This window comes from Battus philenor, unplaced genomic scaffold (genome assembly GCF_028537555.1).
Source record: "Battus philenor isolate CCGP_79_NKW_IND1 unplaced genomic scaffold, ilBatPhil1.0.hap1 SCAF_2, whole genome shotgun sequence".
Taxonomy (NCBI): domain Eukaryota; kingdom Metazoa; phylum Arthropoda; class Insecta; order Lepidoptera; family Papilionidae; genus Battus; species Battus philenor.
Genome location: NW_027181682.1, coordinates 9,186,646 through 9,212,604, shown reverse-complemented (window position 1 = coordinate 9,212,604; position 25,959 = coordinate 9,186,646). Strand labels below are relative to the sequence as shown.

Genomic DNA, 25,959 nt, shown 5'->3' with positions numbered 1-25,959 from the left:
AAAAATATCAATAAATACTTTTACATTTTTGATTTTTATTTCAAAGAAATCACTGGTAAATTAAATTATAATCATATTGACCTGTGATACATTGCAACTTTTTAAATGCAATGACAGATCTTTTCTCTCTTTTTCAAAAAATTGCACGTTTCTACTTGTTATAGTTCAAAACAATAAGCTGGGTGAGAGTTAAAGCTAAAAATATAAAAAAGTTAAAAATATAAACCATATTGGATAGATATATAATAAAGCTTAATACGAATTTTATGAATAATTATAATAAACACTGTTCTCATTGCCTTTGATAATCATGGATAAATAATTTCAGAATAAGAAAAACAAAAATTTAAAACGACCATAGTAACAGGAGAGCGAAATTTTATGTACTTTATTATGTTATAAACTTGAACGTCACTGCCAAAACAGGATTAAGGTAAGTATTATGCAAATTTAAATAATATCACTTAATAGCCTACGACCGAACGATTAGAAGCTTTTTTACGCTTACGTGTCGGACTACTAACCAATGTCCGGTGTAGCAGAATAAAACTGACAGGGATGGATATATTTATGCCATAACTTTTATAAAGTAATATATGTTAAGTTTTAAATGATAACCCATAACGTTAAAATTACCAAAAATTAAAAAGTAAAAGAAGCACAAAGATGATATTGTAACAAAATATTTACATTGAAGCAACAGCTATAATTTAACAACACGGTATTTACACATAATAATAATCTTCTCCGACTATACGCTAGAGCTTCGAGTAACCAAAACCTCTGATCGGCATTTCGGTACACTTGCTCGCATTATTCTCAGGGGCGCTACAGCGGGAGAAGTCGCGTAATGCATCCCTCACTACCAATACATCTTACTTTGTCATAACAGGTAACATCTGACTTTCATACTATAATACATAACGTTCACAACGCCAAAAATATGTGTTTATTTCTATACAGTATTGCACGCGGTATGTTTGTATTGTACATATATCGTTATTTGTTATACGTACGGGTCAATCAAATTGTGGATCGCGAATATTTATTCCTTCGATGGATCTTACGCGCATAACATCGTTGAAGTTCTTAAAGAACTTACGACCGAAAACAAATTTATATAGTAAGTAATAGACAAAAATTTACACGTCAAAGGAGCACTAGCACTAAACTAAAACGACATTCTATAAATACGTGTACTACATTACCCTCACACGTGTGAGGTTTACAGCCGGAGAGGTACCATGTGGAGCGTAGACGTGAACTGGCAAGTTCAACGCGGTGGACCGTCGAGGTGTAGAGCGGGCGGATCCGGGGGGACCGTGTCCGCGCAGGCCGCCGACGCTCGTCACTGCGACAGCAACTTCTGTAGCAGCGACGCCCTAGTGGCCGCGCCCGGCGCACCCGCAGCCGCAGCCTCATCACCGCCCGCCGCCGTGCCCTCCTCCGTAGTACTCTGATATCAAACACACGACACTCAATCACTTACAATAGATTATCTATATTTGTATCATTTGCAGCAGCACCTGACATCATTTGGAATGAGTAAACTTCCAAATGTGTAACCAAAAAATGCCACGCCAAGTGTAAAAATAATATAATGTGAATAATTGATAACCTAAAATTTTAATTTTACATCACTTATGTATTATACAGTGAACACACATAGTAAATATTTGCTTCGGTTTGTAATGGTCAAAGACATTTACATTAAATGTTTTCATTACTTTATATCGGTATAACTTGCGGTATTAAATGTCTAAGCGATTTTGGAATACATTTTTTTCATATTTTTCAATAACAGAACTAGGTATACTATTGCTATATTTCTCCAAAAACTGCAATGTAAAGTTGCTCGTCAAAAAGTCTCCGCATTAAAGACACATTTTAAAACATTATTTCATCAATGGAATTGTCACGAAAAATATTATATAAATACGTTTGAATACTTGCTGCTCTGAAAGAGCTATAATATTCATTATGGGTTATAACTTATAGTATACACAATATTACTATTACTTTTCTTATATTTTCATAAGAGCCACTGTCCTCAATAGCGATGTCAGACACCCACCGCAATACACGAGAAATATTATATAATTTTAGCACTAACAATTAGAGAAATGCTTGCCACTATTGTATTATAATATTTGTACCTAACACTCGTGTTATATTAGCAGCAGGGTGTCTAATTTCAAAAATTAATGGTTTATTGTAAAATATAACTTTATAATATTGAAGGCAATCAACACATTGTAAATTAATATGAACATAAATTTATAAATTCAAACACTTTCTTATTACAAATAGTTTTGTAATATGGTGTCTTATAAAATGGAAAGGGTTAGGGCTCGAGCCGAGGTGGCCCCGCTTGTTTGTTGTCAAGTTCTAGTGTCCTAACATTATAGTGTTTCTTCTTTAAATGCGGCTACAGTAAGTTAAACGATTGCAACAGTGAAACGTATCACCTCGTGTCGCAAGGCGCCTAACGCTGCAAGCTCGAGTAGCATTACATTGTAATGAGTTGGCTATTTTGCTCACCATCGGGTTAACGCGCTTCTCAGTTTGTTATAATGAAAAGTGCACAAACATGTCCCCAGATGGTCGAAGTGATTTGTTTGTCACTATAATTTATCTTGCTTCTGTTTTACTAAAACAGCCTAGATATAAGTATGATATTATTATGAACTAATCAAAGTTAAAGATCGTAAAATGCGACTATTTCGATATTCCGGCAAGCCATTTAATGCATCAAATGCTATTGTGACTGCGTTTAAAAAGGTTGACATAGATCTAACCATAAAAATTAGTAGAAAAAATTTTTTTGGGTTGTGCCTTAGTTTTTTATTGTTTTTCTGTATTACGTTGCCGAATTATTTTCCACATTTGTAAGTTAAAAGCGTAATTGTTTAATAGTTTTAATTTCACAAAGTGAAAATAATGCATGAAGTTATTACAACAAATATTTGCTGCTTAATTAAATTGATATTTTAATAATTTGCAGTTCTCACCGCACAGATCACTCGTCGCGTGCGAGTACGCCAAAGTGTGAATCACCTTTGCTTTTTATAATATGAATATTAATTAAGAATACAATTAACTGAAGTAATTTAAATAAAGCGCCGAACAATAAATTACATTATTTCCGACCAAGTCGAACAAACATGTAAAAAAAGTTATATGCTATAAGTTACCGCTTATATCAATTAAATTATTATAAACTAAAGAAGTAAAATTTTAAAGTCTTTTTATTACAATAGAGATTTTAATTCCGATTATTTCATCATATTCCTTAGCAACTTTACGTTGAAGTCTCTAGAATCTTTTATCATCTAATTAATAAAAATTCTAATGTAATAAAATCTATTGACGTAAGTGGCCATTAAACGGGCAATGAAAATTTACGAGATTCGATCAATTACTCACTTGAAAATTTAGAATGAATTGCTTCCAGTTTTTCAGATATCAAAATAAGGTGAAGAGAAAAAAAATCAAAATATGTTTTAATATGAGCAGCGTGTGAAGTTTCAAAAATAGTAAAAGCTGATATAAATTTGATGGAGTCTCGTGTCCACTAGTTCTAGAGCCCGTTCAGAGTCATAACGTATCATGCATCACTTCAGTCGTATGTAATATTGCACTTCAACGAAATAATTCGTATGCTATAGCATTTCCAAAGCAAATAATAAGCATTTATCACAAACTGTAACAATTCTTCATTTAATTAGTTGTACTGTTAAGTTATTACCTTCACCACACTTTACTATATACGCATGCGAATTACCCCTTTTCTTATATAACAAGCTCAAATTCGAACAGGTACAAAATCCTAGAAGCAAAAGTTTTGATTTAACATTTTTAAATATTCTTATTCTAAAGAAATATCTGAGAATGCGCAGTACACAGAAATCAAAGTCACTATAGTTGAAAATAGTATTAGACATCACATCACAAAAGCTTCTTAAACAATATAAGAAATGTACCAAGAAACACCGAAGATAAAGTGACTACGAAAATTGTCTAATCGTAGTCGTATCTACCCATAAATGAAGTTTCGCTTATTATCGTCTGATATCATATGCTTTTTGTTTACCTTCAGGCAGAGAATGACATGTAATGAAAGCTTAATGGGTGCAACAGGTAGCGGTCGGCAGATATTGGCACATTTCTGTGAAACAGCTTCTAGGTATCAATATGATCGATTTGACAACACACGCAGCAGAGCAGACTCATTACGCAATAATCATAAGTATGTATGTAGATCTACGAAACAATGAAAACCGATACAGAATGTGTGGAAGTGATTGTTTTGGTTTCGCTGGCCGCGTCCCAAGCTTACCGGTGTGCTCTGTTGCGACTCCCACGTGTTTGCTGACGCAGACGACGCTCGGCCCCCCACCACACTGCCGCCACCTACATACGTACACACGAATACATTGGCAGTGACTAACCCCGACACTGACAATGATCGTTCCATCTCCCGTTCGACACTAAATTATTTTGATTATCCTTATTTTTTAAAGTAGTCGTTTACCGCACTGTTTACTCAAAATCATAATTCATAATTCCTCGAAGGTAAATTTTTATTCAGACGTTTGCTGATGAATAAATTTCTTCAAGAAAATACGTTAAAAAATCCTCTTTTCCTTCTCAGGCAAACTTGTATTTTATTGAAATCATAAAGTTCACACAAGCACACCATTCGTGGGATGGTTGTCACGCTCTAGCTATAGCATTGAAGTGATAGCCAAGTTTTGAAACATAAAATTCGTTGTTGCATGACGTTTGCGACAGTCACCATAAAAGGTAAGACAGTTCGTCTAACTAGCCCAATGGCCCAGCAACGATTACTATCACATCAAAACATAGTACGCTTGCGCACATCAGCTTGGCAACGAATCATTGGCGCTAACATCTACCACCGCGCTACGTAGTCGACCGCTTAATAAAATAAGCTATCCCCACCCATACGTATTGAAATCTTATGACAAGAACAATAACATTCCTTTATTTTATCAACAATTAAGTCTTTTAAATTACATTGGAGTATCTTCCTAACATAATGGTCTCGTCTTGAATACAGCAAAAACAGTATCATTTTATGTCTAGTCAACATTGTATAGAATTAAACATAACCTAATTGTACCGAAATCACTCGAATCGAAAAAAAATTGTTAACAAATGGTAAAACAATAATGCCCTTATTGGGGTTATATTTCAAGTACAAACAAAAATTCTACGAAACTTATTAAGGAATCAGAAGCAATTTCCTTGAAGGGCTATATATCAGCGATTTATTATTATTATTACGAATAATTAAATTAACCAGATATGCAGGAGAGTGGAAACAAAAAGCTTTTGCTCGGCAGCGGGACACAACAGGTTAAGAAAAAAAAATATTTTTAACAGTTGTATAGAAAACACCGGAGCGTGATTTACTAAATAAGCGCTTCCTTATCATTTACTGCAAGCCCATTGTCTTGGAAAATATTTAGAATGAACTAATGTTTTAGATATATGCTATGATTCATTTGAAGACAACATACTTTTGCTGAGATTTGTAGTGTTATCATTAGTCAAATGTTAGTAACAACATTTATTCCACAACAATACATTATTACTAAATGGTTTAAGCAATAATGATAATTTTAATTATATTTACCAATTTGACTCTGATCGTATAAATATAATGTACATATAAGGTGACCAAAATAAATATAACTGATGAGAAATGCATAATTCTAGTAAATATATTATCTGTTACATTTCTCAAAACATATACAATTCTTATAGTAAAAATATTACCTATGATATTTAAATTTATGATTAAATTGAATCGAGAGTCAATGTAGTAAAAATTTTGTAAATGACATGTATGTGAATCACAAAGATGAGTTCAGTTGTACTAACCGGACGGAGCCATGTCGAAGGTCAGGAGCGGGTCGAGTTCGGGAGCGTGCAGCGGCGCGTGCAGGTCGGGGCGAGCGGAGCGCGCGCCAACCACGGCGCGCAGCTCGTTGCGCACGTACTCCGAGGTGCCGGCCGGCGGCCCACCCGCCGCGCTGCCGCCGGCTACGCCCGCCGCGCCGCTCGACACGCCGCTCGACACGCCGCCGGTGCCGGAACCTAAACGAAATGCAACATTACAACCAAAACTACCCTCCATAAAATTTCTGCCGAGGCAATCTAACAGTTGGAACAAGTTTATAGATACTATTTCTGAAAAGAACTTTTCCCAGATAAGTCATCATTGCTTGATCGTTGTTTAAAAACTATGACTAAGAATACTGGTTTATATTCATGGCTTGGGCGAAAGGAAATTCTGTCTGACCTGGCTTCAAAAACATAAATTTACAACTGAACTGTTTCTAGTTCGCATCATTTCAGCAGGTAAATTCAAAAACCACCAATAATGTTTTTATTAATTTGTTAACAGAAATTCTAAAAATATGGCTTGTAATACATTTCTATATTAATATCTAGAAATATTTAAGTTTCGACTTTTATTTCCTTAGTTACACGGTTTAGAATACACGGTTCACACTCCCGCAATCCCCACTTAAACAAATATCATAAAAATAAACTCACCTCCAATGTACATTTTTTAAAAGTTACAAAAAATAAAAACCTTATGTAACATTTTCCTAGTGTTAATTTTTGTAGAATTTTTTTTGCGTTAATAATAGAAAAATACAGGCTTTTTATTATTTTTTAAAAGCATTAACGATTGCGAGATGTAAATACATAAATACGCAGCTTAAGCAATACTGAAATAACTTTTATCATGCATTAATAGTAATAGTTCATCATAAACAATAAAAGTACTAACACGTGTTTTGATGCTTACCTTTGTATGAGAAAATATTTTATTAACCTTATTCATGTCTTAAAAGTAATAAGTTTTGTTAATCACAATGAAAAAAAACTTCTATTGTCTACCTCTATCAAATAACTTTTTAAAAGGAATTTAATACTTGGCGTTATCATTACTTGCGCAGTATCTTTTAGAAATTTAGTTATAAATAACAAGTTAGTTATAGACAACTCTAATTTTCAACCGACAAAAATACATCCATTTTTCTAAACTAATATTACTATTATATTGAATTAAATCAGTAAATAATATAAATTTTAAAATGATCAGTTTTATAAATAAAAAAAATTACAAAACTTTCATAAAAAACGATGTTTTACAAAAATTATGATAGGTCACTTATTATCATAATGATTTTTTGGATAGAATTCTATATACACCTAACTCTTCTTTTACACCATTTCAAAATAACTGATGAAATTCTTCAGATCCAACAGTTATCCTAGACACAAATATCAGAAGTATCTGATGATGATAGCGTGTTTAGTCTAGTCCATAATAAACGTGCACGCTTGCTGTATCGATGAATAGTTAAACAAATCGTTTTTTACACTAATTTCAATTTATATTTTTAAATTTTTGGTACTAATGGATTGAATTTTGAATCATTTTTTTTATAAATAATTACGTTATATGGATTTAAGTAATACTTTTTTTGGAAGGTTCTTTGACAAAATATTAAGATATTTTTCAACTTACACGATGTTTTAAAGTTTTTGAACATGTCCTCACACTCACATATACTATGTCACATGCATTTTTCATACGCCTTTCTAAGGAACGTATCTACCGTGTAAAAAAAGAGTTGGGTGTAGTAAGTACTGCAGGGCTGCCCTTAGTGCGTACTTACAGGACATTTGTTGTTCGTGGGTCGGCGTGTGCGCCGGGTGTGGCGGGTGCGGCGGGTGAGGGGGATGCGGCGGGTGCGGGGGGTGCGGCGGCTGAGGCGCGTGCGCCGCGTGGGCCGCGTGCGCTGCGTGTGCCGCGTGCGCCACGTGCGCCGCGCGCCTCGCATACTCTCCGCAGTACCCGCTGCCGCTGGCCTCGCTCTCCTCATAGTAGCCGCCCACTGCCACACACGCCGCGTTATCAAAGCACGCGAACATGTGCCCACTACATCCCGCGACCTACCTAATGTGTTGTACTTCGCCCGTCAGGAACCTATTATACTTTAAAACGCCGCTCGTACGCATGCTAACTGAACGTCCTCGTCGATGCATTACCGGGAAACTTCCTCTTTATAGGAATTGACGCAAATCTAAATTACACATGCGTCTAAATGTCATACAACGTATTAAACTTTGTTTACCACCTCACTTAATGAAAATAATATAAAGCTATAGTATAGTCATGCAATTAGTAATAATATTATATTAGGGTCGGCAACAATTGAAGAATATAAATGAAAACTGTACTATTTCTAGTATTCTACGAACATGCTGAGAAATCGAAACCTCCTCTAGCAAATGTCATGCCTAGGATTTAATAAATCTATCGGAAAACTCTTATTTAACTTCTAAATTAGTATCCTTATGCAAAAGCGTACCAAAAAACATTTTTTACCTATTGGTTTCACAGGTTGAAAAACAAATTTACTAAATTCGTTTATGGAGCGTTGTAACATTTACAATTCTATTCGGTAGATACTTTGATAGAAATATAATAATAATGAAAAGTAAGTACATGTTTGGTTGGTCCACAAAGGACGGGAAAGCGCGCTCGTACCTAGGTGCGGGCGCGGCGCGCGATGGTACGGCTGGTGCGACACCGGGGTATGCGGCGTGTGCAGCGCCGCCGCCGCCGTCGCCGCGTGTGCGTAGCCGCCCGACCCGGCTCCGGTGTTCTGTCGACAGGCACGCAGTGAGCGATTAATAACACGACTTTATTATTATAACTTAATACACACCCAACTCTTGTTGTTCCTTAGAGAATCATGCAAGAAAATACATATGACATAAGGTTTTAATTTGAGGACATGCTCGATAACTTTAAAAAATCCTATCAGGTGTAAAAATATAATGAAATCCAAATTAAATAAGAATTTATAAAATTAAAATTAATTTTAATTACGAGAAAAAGAAATCGAGTTTGTGAAAGTTCAATTCATAAATACTAAACGTAAAAATACTTTAAATTAAAATTAGGAATAAAAATATATTTTTTACGAATCATCACTACTTCATAAGCGTGCGTGCTCTCATATTACGGACAGAACCAAAAATATTATCATCAGTAAATACGAGTATGCTGAAATTAAATAAATATTGGTTTTAATAACTTCGTACACCCCCACAGATATTGTGTTACTGTATAGATAACGTTTTGTAAGCATGGTAAAATTATAAAGAAAATTTAAGGATTCGTCTGAGAACGAAAAATTCGTGTAAAAAAAGAGTTGGGTGTATTAATAATTTGTTTATTTCAAATTGTAAGTAATGAAACTGTACAGTGTAATTTTAATAGTTTTTATGGTGTCACAGGGGTTTGCAGAAGTACAGTATCTTATATAAAAATAACACAATAATGTTTCCGTCAGTAACCAACCTCTTGATTTACCTTTGTGAAAATAGAAAAACCACATTCGTTATTTAACCTGTCCATGTCCACCTCTAGACATTTTGATTTCTCTTGAAATAAGATAATACTTTAATTTTTAATTTAAATCTAACAAGTTGATTAGAAACCTGAATTTTTAAAAAGCAAAACACTTACACACAGCTGCCGGCTGAGCATTGGATTTTGTTGAGATGTTGTGATTTTATTTGTACCATAATTCGAACCCATTTGACCTAAAAAAAAACACATACATTTTTATTTTAACGCTTAAAATAAAACATTTTTAATTTTTTTAATTATAATAATGTCTTATGTTATTTTTATCCAAAATACTCACTATTCTGATGATAAAGGTGATGAAAATCAGTACGAGTTAGTGCGACGTTAGGAGGCGTCGCCGACACAAGTGCGTTTATAGTGGAACCCAAATCAGCTTGTGGTTGTTCTGCAGCCTACATCAAACAATTATGTCAAATATTACAAAAAAAAGTCATATCAGCCGTCAGACACCCGCTGCAAGGCAAAGGTCTCTCCGAAAGTTGACCAATAACATATCTTTTTTGTGCCTTTTCATAGTGTCACTGGTTTTATTCACTTATTTATATTATTATCCACATAGGATCTTAGTGACCAATTGTGTATGTCATAACTACAATGCCAGAAGAGCCTAACTTTATAGAAACTATAAATATATTGAGCACCCTCATAAGACATCATTCAAGCAAAGGCTACGAGGGTTTCAATCGCGCCCTGATGCCAGAACTACAAACTTTGATGACTCGAATTGAGTAATTGGAGCAATCCCCAAGCTCAATTATGACATAAAATATCCTTTACATGTATTGAGGCGGTCAAATGCTAGCCTAGATCTCTCTATAAGAAAGAGGGCTTCTCTGATGACCTTGGCACGGACCGTAACAATATTAAGATATTACTCGTTTTTCGTACTAAGGCAATACTTGCTCCGACGTACCTCCGGCGAGACAAGCATCTGTTGAGAACGCTGTTGCTGCAGCAGACGGGCGCGATGTTGCTCTACGAGCGAACGTGAATCCTCGGGGCGCGGCCCCATTGCGTACATCGAGCTACTCCCGCTAGCCATACTGTTACACGACATCTAATTGAAAGACGATTAGATATTAATAACTTATACTTAAAGTAAAAAACAATATTCAATGTGTAATATCATACCGGGCTTTGAACAGAATATACTGGAGGAGCTGCAGGACTTGAAGATACAGGGTTCTTAGAAACTGTCTCACACTGCATGAGGCTTTGGGTAATTGCGTTTATAACAGCGTTTTTCTCCTTCATGCCCTGAAAAAAAAAATCACATTGTGATGTATTATCTGCACGAATAAAACACTAATTTTAAATATAATGAGACTAATAAGGCGGCTTATGGAAGTAGTTTGCTTTTGAGAGCTGCTTGGTTCAATTGCTACTTGTATTTATATCACCTGCAGGTCTTTGTTGCAGAAAACTAATCGTTGAGGGCCAAGAAACGATTAAGAGTTAACTTACAACAAATTCCGATCTGGGCTGACGGTTCTCCAAATTCATAAGAACGTTCACATCGGGCGCTGGTCTCTCGGCGTACGGCATGTTTTCAATTACTTCGTCTAATATGTACGATAGCATCAAATCACTGGGCGCATCGTTATCACCGCCGCTTCCTGAGTTGCCTTGACTTCGGGAATTGTCATTTCTGAAATTATTCCCATAATATACAATAAAATATTATTGAAAATATATGATCAGAATTGTGTGTGTATATATATATATATATATATATATATATATATGTATATATATATATATATATATATATATATATATATATATATATATATACATGTGTGTGTATTATATACTATTTGAAAATGTTTAAATTAATTTGTTGTGACGTCATTGTATTGATACCCAATCAATCTGTTTAATGATATTTTTGACGTCGAATAGTACCGCGCAAGCCTTTGTATGTTGTATTTTGAAAATCATTATTGCTGGTAGTTACTTGAGAAATGAAATTTCTTGTATCGTTTTTTAAGGTAGTATGCGTTAATTTCAGACTTTATAAAGAAACATTTTTTATTTATTATAAAGTAGGTAATACTCACGACGGTTGACTGTTGTAGACAAGATGCGGCGCCGAGTTGGCGTAGTGCGCTGTGGTGGGCGAGTGCGGGTAGCTGCTGCGAGTAGAGCTCTGCAATACCATCTGCAGGTGGCTGGACGCGTTCATGTTGGCGGTGGAGCACGTGGCATTTACACTGCCCCCGCTGACGTTCGCCGATCCGCTCGTAGCCGTAGAAACCGTGCTTCCGCCATTCACGTTACTGGCTCGACTACTGGATAGCAGATTTTAATGTTCTTTACTCATTGACATATGCCAAAAAAATATGTTAAAATACAAAAAGCATCTGTTAAAGAATCTTTAGCTGTGTTGACTGCCAATGAAATAGATTTCAATATAAAACAAATTACCTTTCTTATTTTGACAGATATCTTAACAAATAATATTGTCAGTGATTAAGTGATATATCTATATATCACAATCTTTGGATTATGTTGGCGGCACATGGTATGGTATGAGGTTAAACTAAACTCTGTATTAAAAGAATACAAGCTGGATCTCTGGGATCTCAGTAAAATTCAACTCTAATTTCAGAAAATCTCGACTAATATATAATTCAATGAAAAGTAATCGGCTGATTGCTGCGCTAAATTTGAATTATAGAAAACTTACACCTCTATCGCGTTCTCTCTATTAAACTATAATTGGTTTGATCGATATTTCCTTACTGTGGGGTAAGCATGTTGGATAACGTTGAATGGTGATGTTGATGTTGTTGTATTTGCGGCAACCTGGGCCGAGGTACAGCCTCGTAGCCCCGAAGGTTCGGTGTTGGGAATGGCGTGGCTTGCTCTAAAAGTGCCACCAGTATTTGGTTCTTTTGTCGGAGAGGGCGTTGGTTGTTGCTACTGCTTGTGGCAGGACTAGCAGCTGTCGAAGAGGGTGCCGATGAGGCTACCGTGACTGCACTAGAAGTGACCTGTTGCCGATTGTTTTAACATTATTATAAACGTGTATTTTTCAATAAAGCAATAAAGGACTTGTCAATATGTAATGATACCTGCTGATTCTCAGGCGTCGCCCTCTTAACATTAGTGGGAGCCTTATTTTCTTCGTACTTTCGCTTCATACCTATTCTTTCCAAATAGTTATCGCTAACTTCCTGAGGGCGACCGTTTCCCGAGGGACCATTGTTTGGAGAAAGTAACTGAGACAGCAAGGCGCATGGTTGTGAAGTGCTGCGCGTGCTATCTGAAGAATTTCTTCTATTCTCTTCATTGTCTTCGTCCGTTTTCTCTTTTAATATCTAAAACATAATGGGGATTTATGTTACGATAGTGTATGAATTGTGTGTATTTGCTAATCTATAGTTATATTTAATCTGCGGGTATTTATATAAGAAATAATATAAATTCTTTTGTTTTATTCTCCTAGCCTGTTTCAAAAATATTAGAGCTAAAAGCTTTAGAGCTTCTCCCCGAAGGCTTTCCACCCCGCATCGATGATACTGTCGTCTACGTTTTATAAATTGTTAACTGCTTTTTAAGGTAATAATGATTATTACAATTTGAAACTTACCCTTAATAACACTTCTGAATTGTTGTGATGCGTTTGCTGCATCGGAGACTGGTGCTGCACATGAGAGGTATGCTGACCATGCGGCGCATGGGAACTGTGGGGCGCGTGCGGGGTGTGCGGCGCGTGGGGCGTGTGGGGCGCGTGCGGCGTGTGGGGCGTGAGAGGCGCATGGGGCGTGAGAGGCGCATGGGGCGTGAGAGGCGCGTGCGGTGTGTGCGGCGCGTGGGGCGCGTGGGGCGTATGCGGTGGCGGCCTCCCGAGCGCCTGCGTAGTATGCAGCGGCGACATCGCAGCGCCCGGAGTGTGCGGCGTGTGCGGCGTGTGAGGCGTGTGTGGTGCCGACGTCTCGCTACTTGTCGCATCCTCATCGTCTTGGTTAAGCAGATCTTTCAAGATACGATTATTCGAATTCACCACAGAATCGGAAACGCTGCCTGGTTTTTGACTGAGTAACGAACGCAGGCGATTAGGTTCCTCCGCTGGAACTGATGATTGGGATCCCTCATTTGAAGCAGGCGTCGCGCGAAGCGAAGGTGCATTTCCCGAATCATCACTTGTTCCGTCCTTTCGCTCTTTTGTATCTTCACAGGACATTTCTCCAATTTGAAACCCTGGTGTCCACGAATCGAGATCAAAATCGTTGATCGAAAATTGTGCTTCGGTGGGACTCATAGGAGAGCGATATCGTGTTTCACAGCCAGACGACTCTCCGTTAGCAACGGACGTCATCAATGGACCGCCAACGGTCGGTCTAGAACTGGCCACCTCCAAAAGATCTACTTCGTCGTCTCCGAGTACAGTGTGAGTCGACATGATAAAATCAAGTTCACCAGAAGTCGGCTTTGCCGTAAAGAGGCGCGATTGAGCACTGACCCTAAACCAAGGTTTATCAGCCGCGACACGTAACCGAAAAGGCTCACTCACTACCGGCGGTCCGGGCCGACACACGGCCTCCTGCAAGTGCGCGGCCACGCGATCACGATCACTACTCTCAACTAGTTCTAGATAACAAGCACCAACGAGAGACAGAGGAGAGTTTATACAGTTTTCCACCCTACTTAAGTCGCAAGCTGAAACCATAAAATAATGAATAATTAGAAAACAATCAAGAGTAATTTAACTTTAATTAAAGCAAGTATGAAAATCTACAACGTACATAAAATAGTATAGTTGCAATCTAATCTGAAGACAATATTTTCAGTAAGTTTGGAAGTGATGGCGGGCGGGCCGCCGTCGACTGGAAGCAGAGCGGCCGACGCGTCCTCGCAGCGCCGGATGACGCACATGACGGAGCCGGCCTCCTCCGACGACGAGCCGCGTACCGGCGCAGCGTGGATCACACCATCCACCAGCCTGAACAATCCGAGACAACTCGCACACTTCAGAAATAAATAAAACATCTTAACCAGAATTGCTATTCTACCATTTTTTATAAGAAATGCTCACAAATGTCTATTCACCTCATTAATTATTCAATGTCATGTCAAACTATCAACATGACATCCTTAAAGATTCTTACTATTACAGATACTTCAATTTCGAATGTTAATGTCATTAAATAAAGATTTAAGCTTTTGAAGCAGCTAGACAACTAGCTAACCCTTTTAGTTAGTACTAATCACTGATAGCCCAAGAGCCCACGAGCGTCCTTCGTTATTTTATAAAAAATATCTTTTTAGCGATTACTTCCAATACAGCTAGATGCGATCGCCAAGTGAGTAGTTTACCTCATAGTGCTTTTGACAGGTAACAGGTACTCAAGGTGTAAAATATATTTTTTCATCAAATTATATATAGTAATTCTTTGACATTTTCTTCGGCCAATATTTTTCATGAAGCCCATCTCTTACGTACACCCATTAACTATAAAGAGTAGTAATTTTACGTATGTCACAAGTATAAAAGGTGAATTTTACATGTGTAACTTAAATAGCTATTGAAATATATTTTCATATTAATGAAATAGCTTTGATGGTTACTACTAGTCATACATATGATATCTGTTTGTCTTCTGCCAAAGCCACTATGAGTCGGACATTATTCCAGTCGATCTTCGCTTCCACTTGCAATGAGAAACTTTAGCTTTACATAGCACAGACACTTCACTTACTATCCGTACCCTTCTAATTAAACTCAGGGACGATTGCCCAGTTAACGCAAAATTTTACTTTGTGGTAGGGTGTTTTGGATATATGACAGATGCAGATTAGGTCTCGATAAGAGAAGGGTTGTGATAAACAATGTCTAAAATGTGTGTGATGCTTACTTCGGTTAATATGAAATGTTTGAATTTTACAGGAGTGTGTGATTATTGGGCTTAACAAGGCTGCTAAATTGTTTTTGTCCTTAGTACGAAAGGTTTTTTAACCGGAAGAACGTCTAATATTGTTACATCACAACGAAAGTAAGAACACAAAAAGAAAAAAAATGCATACATAAAATCGAAAAACTTACTCAATAGAAATAATGAGGTCTCCGTAAACAATGTAACACAACAAATTTAAATATGTTATAAATTAATAATTATTGAAAACTTACCCAGCACTGTCGCTACCATTAGGATTCTTGATTAGAAGCCGTACTTGAATAGCTTGAAATTTATCAACGCCACCTGAACTCCAGGAAAATGTTTGTGCTTTTCTTAATATGGGCTTTAATTTTGCATGATCGCCTGCGTGCAAAAGTGAAAATATCGATTTCTTGTATAGCTCCGTTCTATCCACAAGAATTAATTCTTTTATATTTTCTGTCACGCATTCTACTTCTCCCTTGGAGTTAATTTCTAATAAAACCCAGCCCAGGCTACCAGTATAATGTTTGAGAGCCTGAAAGAAATACCAATATTTAAAAGGATCCAAAAAAAATCAAAATTAAGCAGGCAAATTAAGATTGCAATGCCATTCAATGGCAATAGTGTGTAAACATTACTGATATAAAATTGCTGAGCTAATGAAATGTGGCAACTCCGAATGTGTGAACTCAAGTATGCTATGTCCCTGGTACAACAATGATATATTTAAAATAGGATATTACTCTTAGTGAGTGGTTACATCGCTTCGTCAAAACCATCAGCATCATCTCTTTGCTAGATTAATTTGACAAAAGTATCTTAAATCGTCATAAACAAAAACAAGATTAAATATGATCTAAGATAAAACTTAAGTATATTTCAAGGAACACCAAATAAACCACAGCTTTATTATAAAAGAGGAATAAAGTACTTTAAGAGTATCTAAACAATAAAGTATCATTACTTTTCAATTTTACAGAACATTAATTTGAGTTTTTTACAATGTCAAATGAATTTCAATCACAAGAATTCAAAATGCGATTGTTTAAATTTCATAGACAAAGGGATAATGTCAGAAAATCTTACAAAATGTCTTTCCATAGGCTACATTCGTTAAAAGCATTATAAATGTATTCTTATATATTAAAAATAAAACGATAAATACCTCAATAAGCGTAGTAAGTTCTGAGTACTGGAAGTTGACCGACGGGGGTTGCGGTTGCGTGGAGGTGATCTCTCCGGCCTGCACCGGCGAGCGACAATGAGCCAAACGCAGTGGGCACTCGCCGGGGCAGTCGCGCCGTCGTTTCAGAACCTCTTGAATTTGACGCGTTGCCTCGCGAACAATGCCGTTTTTATCCGGCTGCTTTACCTCGGCTAAACAAGTGCCCAAAAGCTCCTCTAGCTGGTTTATGGTTTCGTTTTCCAGCTCGCGCCGCCTTTTTTCGTTATAACACTTATTTCTGAAATGTAAGTTACTATGAATTTTTAAAAATTGCTATGTAATTAAATTTTTTTTTGTTTAATATTGTTTGCATAAATAGCAACATCTGATTATTGATTATTTATTCATCTTTCTATCGAAGGGGAGATTAAAATAGCATTTTATCTATGGGATAAATAATATTCTTGGTAGTTTTTATGTATTTCGTTTTGTATTAAAATTTTAACTGTCACTTTCCAATCATAAAAATAATCATGATACTATAAAACTTAAAGAGATGGTAAAAAAATATGTAAGGCTACTGATGAATTAAATAAAAGAATTGAATAAAATTGCAAATTTGTAGCGTTTTACAAAAATCATCTTCGCAATAAAATAAAAAAAAAACGTTACGCGGAGGTTCGCAGACAGCATCGGTAGCGTTTATAAACTGTATTGAAGTGGTGTAGTAACCATTACTGTAAAGTTACTCAAAGTTAAGCAACAACTCAGTAGATTAGATAAGGGAAATAGAGAGGACACATTTTTATATTACTACAAATATGGATAAACACATTTCAAATGCTAATCAGGTAATCAGTAACCGGGTATAAATACAAAATACCTAAAAAATTAAAACAAAATAATTATTGTCCTTAGTTAACATGGTCCTTACATTACCGTAGATTTGATTTGAATGAAATACATTTAATAATTTCTAATTTTAAAAATGGGGCGTACTTAGAAACCAAACAAGCCGTTTGATATAGGAAGCAGATAAAGGCGTCATGTTATAAGTTAAAAAACTTAAATAACAATCATGTCTCTTATTACTAATATATTCTGATCACACACTAAGACAAAATTTCAGCGTTTTAAACAAAAAGTTGAGATAAATTCGAAGTGCATCATGAAGAATGTTTATATATTGCAGATATATGCAAAAATTACATGACATTTAAATTGAGTAGGTTAACAGTTTAAAAAGGAAATTTTAATTACGTATATTTAGTAGGAAAAAAACAGAGAATCAGCTGATGGTGATGACAAGAAAGAAATTGAAAAAAATATATCACGCGTTTAACAACAGTCATTGTTACATAACAAAATTTTCACCTGTATTTAGCAATGATTACTGTTGGACGAATCCAATTAGTTCTGTCTTTTATCTTATCCATTATCAGAGGCTACTAAATGATACTACTTTTCATTATATTTTATTGACAGTCTTATTACATCATTATCATTTTAATTTCGATAATAATATACTAAAAAAACTCGTACTTCTTTCTTAGTACATTCCATTGGAGTATAAGATCTTTTGTATAGAGGACCATTCTACAAACTAACCTGTGCATAATTATAAAACGAATCACAAAAAATTTGAAAATTGTCTTAGAATTCAGTCTTGTCGAACTTCAGTTCAGTGCACCAAAAACTTCGTAAGCCACGAGTTTAAAACTTGTACACTATTGTAATGATTCATCGATTAAAATTAACGCATTCAAATTCGTGTTAGAAATTCATAACTTATCTAAATGTTTAGATTAGATCAGTGTTGTCGCAAAGCTTAATTTTGATTTGATTCACTTTATAGGAGTTCGTATTTTTCTAGATATATAGAAACGAATTTTAATAAATTCCAGGCTACACTCTTTTCAAGCTCGATCAACGCACATATTAAAAAATCCGACTACAAATGAGCTAAACAAAGTCTTCATTTTAATGATATTAAATAGAATTTATATTTTTAGCTTTCGATAAAGGAATGTTAGTTTTAGCTTCAGAAAAGCCCTATTTGCTTTCTATCGAAAGAGAAATGTTTTTTTCTTTACCGTTTTGTGGGGTGTGGATGTGATTGAAAATAGGTTTAAAAATCTTTAAAATAGTAAATGTGTCAGCTCACTCTTCTGCAACATCATCAAATTTCAATCACCCTGTATAAAATCATCACACCAAAATATATTAATAAATATTTTTTTCTATTAGAACGTGATAGGCCAATAACTTCGGGCAGTATAAACTGCAGGACACATAGTAAACAAAAAACATTTTTATGTGTAGTAACTTTTTTTCTACTATATCAATTTCCGACTAAATTCGAACCTTACAAGAACATTCAAGCTTTTTTGGTAAAAATGTTTGTGATAATTTTTAATAAAGTTAATTAAGTAATAATATTTTGACTACCAAATAAATAAAAACTAGATTTTTAATTTTAACACAACGCCAATAATTTTTCCACATTAACTATATAAAATTCACGAACTGTTATAATGATTATGATTTAACAAGCTCGATCATGATGAATCACACAACACGAACAATCGAATCTTTGGTTTTCGTCATGCCTGAGATACGTAATAAATTTATTAAATAAAAAAACAGGTTGAAGTAATTATTAATTTTGTGCTTCTAGCAATATAATTCTCACTTGTTCATTTTTTCCATAAAAACTAATGCTTAGGGTTTGTTTCACATAGTTTACTACAAGTACAAGATTATTTTGAATTATGGTAAAACGCAAGGGTTACGTTGATAAGTGTGATTTGTTCCAAAACGATACATTATTTATTATAGGAAACCTAAACAATTATTATATTTATTCAGAGCAGAGCAACATTTGCAAATCATGTCGCTCTACGTGAGTTAAAACATCCGAACATTTGTAATACAACATCTCGGACCGTATAATACGTACATTTGCGATTGTGGCTTATTGTCTGACTTTTTTCTTATCTTCTTAACCGGCGCTGTCACGCTCATCTTGCCTTGCATTCCCCTCCATGTGTCTCCTGGTTGGAGTTCACAGGATTCAATTCTACAAGAGCAGCAAACAAATACTATTTTAGTAATTAGATAATTCCACTCATAACATGGACAAATTACATTAAAAATAAACAGATATCAAATGTGACGTTTACAATGTAATGATTTTTATAGTTGCTTCGTCACTTTTTCGGCCACAAGATAAATAAAAAAAATTGTTTTATTAAAAAACCTTTAAAATATTGTTATTACGTAATTTATTTATGTACGGATACATTACTAAAGTGATGTAAGAATAATCGAGTACTATAATAATGCGTCGCCTACAAAATACAAAATACATAAACTATGGCCACGCGGGATCTCGAACTCACGTCACTTGGGTTTACTTGCAGTGGCGAGATGAACGTTTGACTGCAGCATCAGTTATATATTCCAGTTGCGAGGGTCAATACTACGAAATTTACTCGAATGATGCAAATTAATGTTTTTGAATGAGTCATAAATACTGTTTAATAAGTATGTTTCATATTACACTTTATATACATATAAAGATATATATATTTATATATACATCTACACACACGTATCTGTGTGTATGCGCGTTTGTGTATGGGTGTGTGCGCACATACATATACACACAAGTATTATTTATCAGTATGTGTACCTATGAGTATGATTTACTCTTAGCACTGACGTTATCAAAACAAGCAATTTCATAGAGTCGTAATGAAGCTGCTATCGAAGAATTATGTTCAAGTCGACGATACTTATATAGAATGCCAAGTACAGCATAGGCTGTGGCTCGATGCGAAAGAGAGACGGCGATAGCAGTTAAACGACGCCTACCGAGGAGCCCCACAACGCAACCTCACTGCGACGGGCGGCCGGCCGCGCAACCTTGAAATAATAATGTTCGGAATAACAACGCTCCATAAGCGTGACCAGAAGAGTGTAATAAATAATTCGCGAAAATTTTGGGGCCCTTAACTAACTTCTAATATAAAAAAATCTCTGTTAAAATTATTAATAAGAATATCTTAGGTAAATTATAACGTTAATAAATACTTTATAGTAAAGTTGACACATTTTTAAGAATAAAAAAACGTGTCTGTTTAATACTAATTTCATTTCAGTCAGCAACGGTGAAAACAAATTGAGTGAAAGTTGATATTTATTGAAAGTGTTACGCGATCGAAGATTTCGCTTTTTCAAGTGTTACTTAACAGAGTATTAGTCATACTAGTTGCTGACTGGCAGCACTACCTAAACTTCACCCCAATTCTACTCCACTAAGAAGGTTAAACACTGTAATGGTTCATCAATAAGACTTATAAGAACGCGGTTACTATAATCTTAAATTAATCAAAATATTTTGAGTTTCCATAAATTTATTTGTTTTGATCAATAACAATAACATATCAACATAATAAACAAACATAGTTACGACTAGGATATAATAATTCAAAGTTGAAACATTTCTGCACATTTTGGAATAATTTTCTTTTCGTTTCTTCGAAATGGGCGTCTTGTCAACGGTAAATTGGGCCAAAGTAATTATAATATATTAATTTCCAACACCGCTCCTGTTACATCCCATAAACATGCTGTGACTGACATGACGATATAAAAAATTAATAAAATACACAAAATATACCTAAAATATCATAATGTTGAAATATGCGTTAACACGAGATAGACATTCGAAAGATCAATGGCACAAGTGAAAAATGAAATATCGTCTATAATATACTGATTTTTTAATATACTGATTTAGATTTTTCAAGTTACATTTAAAATATTTTACAACGTACATAGAAATTATTGTCTTATGAAAACTAATCAAAATTTAATAACACAAAATCTATTTAACCAGCAAATCATATTATTGAATAATTAAAATTTATATGGAAGAATTACGTAATATTAGTTGTCAGTATATTAAATATTCAAAATTGCGATCAAAGCTTTCATAATTTTTAAGAAAATAAGAGCAATTACAAAAAGATAAGAGCTTTGTAGATAAGTACATATATCCCGAATTTGTTACGCACCAAAGCTGGCGATCAAGGTCGTTTTTCGTTCGTTGAAGTCTAAACTACAAAGCATCAATTTATTGCTTAAAAAGTTAGATAAATGTGCAAGGACATCTTGTAGTATAAAGTACAGATTTGATAGCCAAATACCAACACGTAACAAATTTGATTCGTAACAAGGATGAAACACGCGAACGATAAAAACTTGTATAACTGGTGTGTTTCTGCCGTTTAAGCAAGCAGGATACAACCACTATTCTTCAAGTTTAAAACACTCGCCCGGAATAAACGTGCTAATATTTATTAGAAATATTTTGGGATTGCAATTAAATAAATTAGTTAATGTATATTACAGAACGCACCACTGCAAGTACCTAAGTAAATCGTAATTTTAAAATAAGTAACTTTACCTAGAAGTGGATATATAAAATGTGAATGTTTTAATAACAAAAGCTATTAAGCGATTCAATACATCATTTTGGGTTCACCAATGACTATTAGTTCACTAATTAAAAAGAAAACCTAATTAATATATTTTAAATATATCGACTCAAATAAGTAATCAATCGCTTCACATAACAGATCTTTTAGATTGTTTCTACAAGTCTCAATGCCGTTAAAGCAATTCTGTTGCCAGTACACACGCAAATCCAATACAAAAAATGTTACGTTTCTTTAATTACCTTTGAAATGTATTCACGGCAACATCAATGTCAAAAAAGATGTCGACTAGTTCCTCAACATCAGAATCCGAATTAAGAGAAGGTGGCAATGTCGCCGACGGAGGGACTCCATCAACCGAGTGCCCCGCGGAATTAAAAAGCACGGGTTCCGCTTGCACCATGGGCAGCATCGCTACACAATACTCCAAGACCATGCACTACCACCGCTTCCAAGATGAACGTCCGCCTGAGCAAACTTCAAACAACACAGTCCGTATCCGCACCCAAACACGCACTGCATTGCGCCACGCTTGACGCGTCGCTAATTCGTTAACAGATTTCAACTATAAATTTATTTTGGTTTATTTATATGATTAAAACAACATCGAAACGTTAGTATTACTTATTCCACCGACAAACCGTCCACCGGGTTAACTACGCAGCTAATAATGCAATTTTATATCAAAATCCGTGCGAAACGTTCGCTACAAAACGACGATGAAAGTCAACTGAAAGACGAGACGTACATATACATACATCCTTGTCGTTCTCTACTTCACAAATTATCAACACGGCGGCGCGATACGACACGGAGCGTCGGCGGAGGTGCGGGGCGGCGGCGGCGGACCGGCTGAACCGTATCGCCGCTACGCTCACACCCGCCTCATTCCTATCTTACCGAATGTCTTCGATCTCGCTCGCTGAGGCGACCAAGTGCTAGTGTAGAGAGAATAAACGCCGATAATACACGAAAGAATATTATTGAAATAGAGATAAATAATGCGACGTAAATAAAACTGTTTACAAATTCTCAAATACAAATATTATTAAATATATCACAAAATAAAAAAAAGTTTTTCTGGTAGCATTACGCAATATTTTTTTTAAAAAATCGCCCAATCATTTGGAAAACAATTTATGCTATTAAATTTAAGAGGGAATGTATCTCTACGATAAACAAAAAAAATTAAAAATTGTCATTATCTTCAATTTAAAGGGATATAAAGCGAAAAATATTTTATTACAGGAGATAAAAGTTGTAGGTAGGTACTTGAATAACGATATTTTATCACGAGCAGCGTAGTAGATAGTTAAATACATTTGTAGACATGAAAGTGAAATGGAGCAGTATTCGTGTCAAGTGCACAATTTAGATAACAAGGTCATACATTGCGTAATATTTAGTAATTTTTAATACAATACGTTAGTAACGTAATCATTTTATGACTAAATTATTTATTTTTTAAATAAAATAATAACATTTTTGATTATTGTCTTAAGTGCACGTTGTAATATTTTCTAATAAATCTCATATATGAGTAAGTGAATAATATTGTATCGTTGTCACTTTGTATGAATGCAGCAAATGATAGTATTTAGAGGGATAATGCTAAAAAGCGAAGTAGTGGAGGAAGAGCCGGCGCGCGTGCAGATATCGGTGCAGGCGGCCCCGCAGATCTATGTCAGTAGGTCACGGCAATGACGTGGCACACGGTCGCGGCGAGCCGCGCACTTCATTCTAATTCCGCTTCGCCGGTGTCTTCACTTTAACTGACTGTTTATGCCCTAATATGACAATATGACTAAGTAAATTAAATGTATGCAGATAACTGTAAACCTTGTTAATGTTAATAATCATTTCCAAAAATCTCATTCAATGTAAATATTTTTGTAGCTTTATTAAATAATATTTTATAGTATCTAACCCCATACAAAATAAAAATAAATAAGAAAGGACCAATATCTAGCCACCTCCGCACATGCAGTGGTTGTCGTGCATGAAAGTGCACCGCCCGCCAGCCCGCTCGTAAATGCGCATGCGACAGACAATGCAAACTACACAACCGCCACCGTAAATTCACTCAACACGTGTTTCACCCCTCCACGGGGCATCTTCAGGAGTCAACACCTCGGTGTTTAGCACTAATCTGTGTAACAACTCTTAGTTTGCATTGTCTGTCGCATGCGCATTTACGAGCGGGCTGGCGGGCGGTGCACTTTCATGCACGACAACCACTGCATGTGCGGAGGTGGCTAGATATTGGTCCTTTCTTATTTAGGATGGACTTCCGCAATGTAACGCCTGAATCCATTAAATATAAAAATAAAAATACATTCATAAGTGTTACATGTGTATCGTATAATTAAAATGCCTATATATTTTTGTTTTAAAATATAAATTGTGAAATTAAAAGTGTCACCTTTTATAAACAAAAACCACAATAATTATTCGTTTTATGGAAACAAAAGTAAGAACAGCGAGCAAAGAATGACACATTAATGTTGAAAGTAATATTTTTAAATATTTATGAAATTTATTTTGAAATAAACATCCATGACAAACTTTGTCGTAAGACTATCTTATTTAATACAAACGCAACTAATGCAACATTTCGTGTTTCAAATAAATCACATTTTGAATTCCAGAACCCTGTCTAGTTTACTACGGATAGAGCCTAGCACTTGCTACTAGGTAAACACCTTACCCCGCTTATCTTATATCCATGGTATTTTCTCATATAAAATAGAATAAATAATGAGTTAAATTTTCAATAATGTTTTAAAAACATAAATGTTTATAAATTAGACAATCGTAAATAAAAATAAATTATTAGTTAACCCAAACGGTATATGCCTATTTCTGGAAAATATTATGCCTTGTTAATTATGAATGCCGGCAAAATGATGTCAATAAGAAATTATGGAAGTTCAATCCCAAAAGACGCCCAGCATCTGATTAAATAAAACAAGTAATGAAAACATAAATGATATAATATATTGGTTGGGGAGTGAGAGGCCCATACGTTTCGTACATGAACAAGATTATAATTAATGTAATCTTTGATCAAAATAGCTTCGAATATTAGTAAAACGAAACAAAATATGGTGTGTATAAATGCGATCTTTCTTTTTTTCGTACCACCGGGTTCCATTTTACCCATTTTAGCAGTAGAATTTTGTTTTTATAATTTCAAATACCAAGAAAATTCGTCGCAATAAATGCTCATATTTGATAAAGGGTATCAGCGACGAGTGTCAGCTCAAGCAAAAGTTCCCTCGCGGGGGTCCTTCAGCCTAGTCATGGAGCATCTGCCTAAGTTATCCAAGAGCTCGGCAGCCTTCCCGTTTTGCTACTTTGAAAAGGGTTTTAGGCTAAACACTCTACTCTCTCGAATCCGCGAATTCTATAAATGCTGTTTCGGCAACAGTGTACCCGGTTGGAATAAACAACATATTTTGAAATAATACACATATCTGCCAAGTAATAATACATCCTTAAAACATCCTTGTTTCTTTTCAGTACTAAGGATGATGGCTACCAGTAAGGATATCTGTAAGGGTCTTTTGATAGTGAACACATCACTGGATCTTATTCCTGAACCGTAAGGTTTCCCATTTTATCTCGATACTTTTTTTTAATTTATTGCTTGAAGTATTTTTTAAGTGTTCGCCACAGACACACACAGCCTGCTTTAAAATCTTACTGATGACAATTAATAACATCTTAAGTATTATTTGAACGTTATTATTATTTATAATAAAAAAAAAACTTCTAGCAACCTAATAATGAGAAAATAGCAAAAGAACAAGTGCTTTAATACATTTCGGTGGATACCGAATAAATCAAATAGATTATATATATATATATATATATATATATGTTCACAATTTACATTTAAAACGAAAAAAATGT

At 35.1% G+C, this 25,959-nt stretch overlaps 1 protein-coding gene across 5 annotated transcripts; it reads right to left on the bottom strand.

Moving 5' to 3' along the window:
* tai (taiman) lies at positions 1-22,756 on the bottom strand. 5 transcript variants are annotated; one of them, XM_068765427.1, is made up of 19 exons: positions 22,287-22,756; positions 19,500-19,619; positions 16,541-16,838; positions 15,624-15,910; positions 14,242-14,438; positions 13,086-14,155; positions 12,568-12,813; positions 12,236-12,486; positions 11,551-11,778; positions 10,955-11,138; positions 10,622-10,747; positions 10,404-10,547; positions 9,768-9,882; positions 9,587-9,663; positions 8,558-8,717; positions 7,725-7,943; positions 5,911-6,126; positions 4,340-4,413; positions 1-1,456 (listed from the first exon to the last, which is right to left on the bottom strand). In XM_068765427.1, exons 1-19 carry the CDS (start codon positions 22,478-22,480, stop codon positions 1,349-1,351), a joined length of 4,314 nt encoding a protein of 1,437 aa, XP_068621528.1. In that variant the 5' UTR covers positions 22,481-22,756; the 3' UTR covers positions 1-1,348. The 5 variants fall into 5 exon arrangements, with proteins under 5 accessions (XP_068621528.1, XP_068621527.1, XP_068621529.1 ...); XM_068765426.1 differs by having other exon boundaries at positions 2-1,456; positions 11,551-11,781; XM_068765428.1 differs by having other exon boundaries at positions 3-1,456; positions 8,600-8,717; positions 11,551-11,781.
* Between the last annotated feature and the right edge of the window lie 3,203 nt (positions 22,757-25,959).

What these genes read in the sequence shown, in the direction of transcription:
- tai (XM_068765426.1), bottom strand. Translation starts at nt 22,480, where the DNA reads ATGGTCTTGGAGTATTGTGTAGCGATGCTGCCCATGGTGCAAGCGGAA. An exon ending in AATAAGCCACAATCGCAAAT is followed by an intron (nt 16,839 to 19,499) that starts GTACGTATTATA and finishes CTTACATTTCAG; the next exon opens with AAATAAGTGTTATAACGAAA. An exon ending in CGACGCCTGAGAATCAGCAG is followed by an intron (nt 12,487 to 12,567) that starts GTATCATTACAT and finishes AATCGGCAACAG; the next exon opens with GTCACTTCTAGTGCAGTCAC.